Below are 5,997 nucleotides of genomic sequence, written 5' to 3' on the forward strand. Positions count from 1 at the left end.
CCCGGCGCGATTGTGGCCTCGACAAAGGGGCGGGCCCCGCGCTCCGGACCCCAACCTGGCGGCCCGACCAGCCCCCGCGGCTCTCGAGGCCGGGGCTTCTGGAAGCTTCGGGCGGGGGCGGGGCGCTCACCTCTCGCTGCTGCGGCCGCCGCGGCTATGTAGACTAAGAAGCGGCATGGCGTGGCTGGCGTGAATGGTGGCACTAGGTTTATCCCCTTCCTTCTCTCTGGCGAAGCAGTGGCTGTTGAGGATCCGCTGCAGGGAGGATTTCACCATCCGGCCGCTGGGGTCCGAAACCAGGAAAACCTCCGCTGCGCCCTCCGCGCCGCCGCCGCTGCTCGCCGTTCGCAAAATGGCGCCGTCGCCGCCGCCCACTTTTATAGACGCCCTGCTTAGGCCACGCCCCCCACGCCGCCGCGAACGCGGCCGCCCCAGGGGCGGAGCCGCAGTGGCCGCCGGGAGAACTAGGTGCGTCCGTCCCTTCTGATGTCTGATTGGTGAAACGTTAGGCGTCAAGGCAAATACGTACTGTCTATTGGTCTATGTGCTCCTGATCCCGCCTCTTCTTGCTGGCGTCATCCTGCGGGACCGTGGTGGACCTCGCCTCCGTCGTGCCGGAAGCGCGCCGCGTGCGCCCCGCCCCCCCGCCTGCACTTGGGGTGGGGGTGTCGCTGTTTGCGATGTTTATTTCATGGTCGGCTCGCCCTATATAAGTCACTTGGCCAATGGGACTTCCCCTCCCTAAGAGTCTTCGGGCGACGAAAGTGTTGGAGGAGGGCAAGGAGCCCATGGGACAAAATTACTTTCAGTAATGACTTTATAATATCAGTAATTATTGTGTTCTTGGTTCGGTCTTCAATGTGAAAACAACTTGCAGTTTTAAAAAACTTTCACTGTTAAAGATACATCTAGAGCCGGGCGTGGTGGTGCACGCCTGTAATCCCAGCACTGGGGAGGCTGAGGTAGGAGGATCGTTGGGAGTTCAAGACCAGCCTGGGCTACAAATTGGGCTCAAGGCCAGCCTGAACTGCATAGTGAGACCCTGTCGCAAAGAGACAAAAAAAAAAAAGGCAAAATAAAAACAAAACAAAAAGATACTCACATCCAGTAAAATGTTTCATTTAAAATTGGACCTAGTGAAAATTTTCCTTCTTGCAGATAAATTCAGATAAATTTTGCGGCCGGGAGTGGTGGTCCATGCCTGTAATCACAGCACTCAGAAGACTAAAGCAGGAGGATCTTTGTGAGTTCGAGACCAGCCTGGATTACAAAGTGAGCCCAGCACCAGCCTGAACTGTATAGCGAGACCCTGTCTCAAAAAGACAAAAAAAAGGGGGTGGTGAGCTGGGGATTTAGCTCAGCAGCACAGCACCTGCCTGGCAAGCGCGAGGTTGTGAGTTTGATTCCCGGTACCAGAACAAAACAAAAGATAAATTTTGCATGTGTAAGGACTGTAGTTTGCTCCAAGGAAAATTAAAATTCACAAACATTTTCTGCCGGATATGGTGCACCCTGTAATTCCAGCACTCTGGGAGGCTGAGGCAGGAGGATCTCAAATCGAAGCCCAGCTCATCTTTAAATAAAAAGGGGTGGGGAGGGCTGGGGATATATCGCAGCGGCACAAGCGCCTGCCTAGCAAGCACAAGGTCATGAGTTCGATTCCCGGTACCCCCCCCCAGCAAAAAAAAAAAAAGGGCTGAGCATGTAGCTCAGTGTGAAAGTCCTGGGTTCAGTCTCCGTTTTTTAAAATTCCTTTTGTGGCTAAACCCAACAGAGTACTTCTTGTATGATCTATGGTTCAATTTTTTGTTTTTTGTTCTTTTTGACACAGGGTCTCACTATGCAGTTGAAGCTGGCCTTGAGCTCATTTTGTAGCCCAAGCTGGCCTTAAACTCGTGGCAATCCTCCTGCCTCAGCCTCCTGAGTGCTGGCATTACAGGCGTGTGCCACCACGCCCGGCTATGATTCAGATTTAAGCAAAACATTTTACGTTTTGAGCTGGGCATGGTGGCACACCCCTGTAATCGCAGCACCCGGGAGGCCAACCTGAACTGCATAGTGAAACCCTATCTCACAGGGCTGTAGATATAGCTCAGCAGCACAAATGCCTGTGTGGCAAGTGCAAGATCCTGAGTCTGATTCCCAGTACCAAAAAAAAAAAAAGAAAAAAGAAAAAAAGAAAGAAAGCCTATCTCAAAAAAAAACCAAAAATGTCAGGAATTTAGCTCAATGGTACAGTGCCTGCCTGGCAAGCATGAGGTCATGAGTTCAATTCCCAGTACCAAAAAATAAAAATAAAAAAGACCAAAAAACATGTATTTCCTGGTAAATTCAGAAACACATGTTTCATATACGAACTGCAACATGCACTCAATGAGCAAAGATAGAACTTGCAGTTAAATATAGGAACATACTTTGTGTATAGACTAAAATTTGAATTTACCAGGCAAACATATTGTACCTCAGAGTTAAATTGAGTAGAGCTCATTTTTTATGTATGAACTAAAATTTGTGTTTCCCAGGGAAGCTCTGTCTGCCGGTCCTGCTGTGTTTTGAGGGGCAGAACGCAACCATGCTAAGCAGAAGCATCACTGCTGAGCTACTCCCCAGCCCACTCCGGAGCTTTGCTACTTTTTGTTTGTTCTGATGTTCTGGTACTGGAGATGGAACCCGGCCCTTCACACAGAGCTATGCCCCCTGCCCTTTTATGCATTTTTTTATTTTGAAACAGTATCTCCCTAGGCCGCTGAGTTGCCCAGGCCTGAGTGCACTTGCAATCCTCCTGCCCTGGTCTCCGCAGATGGCTTTTTACTTAGCATTAGATGGTCTCTGATTTGTGCGCAGAGAACACACCCATCTATTCAGAGCATCGGTTTCCAACTGCTCACCGCACAGAGAGCCCAAGGTGAGCTCTTTTTTTTCTTTCGGTCCCAGGAATCGAACCCATGACCTCAGGCTTGCCAGGCGAGCACTTATGCCACTGAGCTATATCCCTGGCCCTGGAGGTACTGACTTGGAGTAGGGTTAGTACCTTCGTGGTTATTTAGACCTGTGTTCAGGCCGGCCCTTTGCTTCTCTTTTGTGATGCTGGGATGGAACCCAGGGTCTGGAGCAAATGAGGCAGGTGCTCCCCACAGAGCCACAGCCCCAGATTCGGAAATCTGTTTTCTGACCTCTGGTCAGCTTCCCAGGGCATGCAGCTGGACAATTCCGGGCCAGGCGTGTAGAATTGGGCCCTGCCAGCGGCGGGCCCTGGGCGCTAGGGCACAGTGCAACGCAGTTCCGTTCCCAGGACTCAGGCCCGAAAGTGACTGTGGTCACGAGTGACCCCGCACGGAGGTATCGCGGCTGCCTGGCTTTGCAGCGCTTGGCCAGGCTGAGGAATGGCACTGGGGAACCTGCCAAGGCTTGTGCCAATTACAGGGGACCCTAGAAACCTCCAGAAAGACGCTGGGTGGGGAGGATTTCTTCCTTGGCACACCTTGCACCCTTGCTGGCCAAAACAGGCTTCCATCTGTGGGTGGAAAGAAAGAATTTTCACCGGTAACTTCGTGAAAACAAGCCAAGCTTGGGGGCGTGGCTCAGTGGGCAGCACTTGCATGGCACACACAAGGTCCTGGGTTCCATCCCAGGCATGGTGGCGCATGCCTGTCATTTCAGCACTTGGGAGGCTGAGGCAGGAGGATCACTGCTAGTTCAAAGCCAGCCTGGGCTACATAGTGAGTTCAAGCCCAGCCTGAAACACACAGCGGGACCTTGTCCCCAAAAAAACAAAACGAAAAATGACAGAGCAGCCTGCAGGCAAGTGGGGGCTGCAGCAAGTGTTAGGGTGGACATGGCTCAGAGGACTAAGGGATCTTAGCTCCTGTGACCCACACAGGGAGCGGGCCGTGCTTCAGGGGACAGTTTTCTCTGCCGAGGACGCATTCCCTAATATTGGGGGACTAGAGGCCCCAGCGACCCTATGAGAAAAAGGCGGCACTCCTGCTCTGCTTGCGGCCACCCCAGGACTGTCCCGGAGGCAGAATCCAAAACACTTTTTATTCCTTGAAGTGCTGAGAGCTGGGGACTCGTGCGAGGCAAGGGAGCCACAGGCAACAGAGAGGGAGAGCAGGGACGGCTTCCTGGAGGCAACGAGGGGTGAGTGCTGGGAAGGGACAGCAGAAGACATGGGACAAGAAGGGCAACAGTGGAGGGCCCATGCCAGGATCCCCCTCCAAAATCAGATGATATATACTCGTCATCCCAGCTGCTCTGGAGGCAGAGGCAGGAGGATCTCAAGTTTGAAGACAGCCCTATCATATTGTTTTTAATTGTTTCTAAAGTCTGGGATGTAGCACAGTGTGCAGAGGCCTGGGTTCAGTCCCCGGTACCAAGAGACAGAGGGCGAAGGAGAGAAGATCTGTGGATTGTGTGTGTGGGCAGGTGAACAATGACGCCACAGGTCCACATCTTGTGGTGGACTGACAACTCGTGGCCAGTTTGTAACCCCAGCTGAACTGAGTCAGCGTCACGCCAGGTGTGAGGCCCACCTGAGGACTGCTGCCAGCAGCGTAAGAGGAGAACTGGAGAGGAAGAGGTGCCATGTCGGTTCTCCTGGAGGAGCTGGTCGCGCTGGCTTTCCTGATATGAACTCTGCTGTTCTCACCGCTGCTGAGGATGGCTGTGGTACCTTTCAGGGGAGCTCTGGTCCCTACTTTGAGCGTCGCTTCCTGGCTCCAGTGCAGATCCCTCAGCCTGCTGGCAGGGACTTTCTAGCTTCCACCACGGACCTTTGGGCCTTCCCAGAGCAGCTCTGTGAAACAGGCCTGCATGAGACATTGTCACGGGCTCTGGGTCTTCAGCGGGACTCATGCAGGACGCTGCCTTGGGACCCACGCCCTCAGCTGGATTCTTTCATCTTTAGTGTGTGGGCAGATCTCCTGCACTCTTTTGTATTTGACTCTTTGGGTGACTTATTTATAAAATAATCTTATAAATTATGTGTCCTGTATTAAATTGTTTCCCTTCCAAACCCTGACTACCACACACCCTAATCCTCAGAATTTAAGAACATGTAAGTTCTGGTGACAGAAGGGACCCTGCCGGTGCGCTAAATGAAGAACCCTGAGAGGGGGTCACCTCGACCCCCGGGGCCCAGGTCCCCCTGAGCGGGAGCGGGAGGGTGAGACACTGACAGAGGCTAAAGATGCGGCGCGGCTGGCTCTGCAGGTAGACAAAGGGGCCATGAGCCGAGGGCTGCAGTTGCCCCTAGGAGCCAGAACGGGGACCCGGTTTCTCGCTGGAGCCTGGGGAGGGGCAGCCCTGCTACCCAGCCTGGAATCAGCCCAGGAGGCTGTTTTGGGCTCAGGTCCCAGGGTTGAGGGAGAATAAATGCAAGTGAGGACGCTGAGACCCAGAAGGCCAGGTGTACCAGCGTTGTGGTAGCCATGGCCATTGACAGAACTCACCCCGGGCTTATCCCCTTCATGCTGCATAAGCTTCCTGTAAAAACTAAAGCTACAAGTGCATATTGATCTCCAGTCACTGGTGTATGTGAAGTGTTTTGGGGACAGAGACCAATACCTACGATGGAAATGAAGTTTAAGAAATAAGTAGACCTGGGCATGGTGGCATAGCCCTTTATCCCAGCACTCTGGGAGGCTGAGGCAGGAGGATTGCAAATTCAAGTCCAGCTTGGGCAATTTAGCAACTTAGCAAGAACTTGTTTCAAAATAAAAAAATAAAATGTGCTAGGGATGGAGCTCAGTGACAGAGCACCCTGAAGTCAACCCCCAGTATTGAAAGGACAAAAAAAGATAAACAGGGGTTTGTCTCAGCGGCGAGCACTTTCCCAACACACAGGAACCCTGGGTTTCAGCAGCAGCATCGCACAAAAAAGAATACAGCAGATCATCGCCTCCAGTCCAGCCGGCATGCGGCTGCGCCCTGCACAACTTTCTCAACTTCTCTACTGTTGGTATTAACTATAGTGACAGGTCCTGGAACGAGGTGCCC

The 5,997-nt window shown here is 52.7% G+C and overlaps 1 protein-coding gene across 1 annotated transcript in view; it reads right to left on the reverse strand.

The window, feature by feature from the left end:
• Positions 1 to 374, reverse strand: part of Oaz1 (ornithine decarboxylase antizyme 1) — a 2,783-nt gene extending 2,409 nt beyond the window's left edge. Inside the window, 1 exon segment of the mRNA NM_001289871.1 lies at positions 131 to 374. Coding sequence (NP_001276800.1) covers positions 131 to 276 — 146 coding nt within the window. The 5' untranslated portion in view covers positions 277 to 374.
• Between the last annotated feature and the right edge of the window lie 5,623 nt (positions 375 to 5,997).

The sequence above is a fragment of the Chinchilla lanigera genome, unplaced genomic scaffold (genome assembly GCF_000276665.1).
Source record: "Chinchilla lanigera isolate Chin_1 unplaced genomic scaffold, ChiLan1.0 scaffold00094, whole genome shotgun sequence".
In the NCBI taxonomy this organism is placed as follows: domain Eukaryota; kingdom Metazoa; phylum Chordata; class Mammalia; order Rodentia; family Chinchillidae; genus Chinchilla; species Chinchilla lanigera.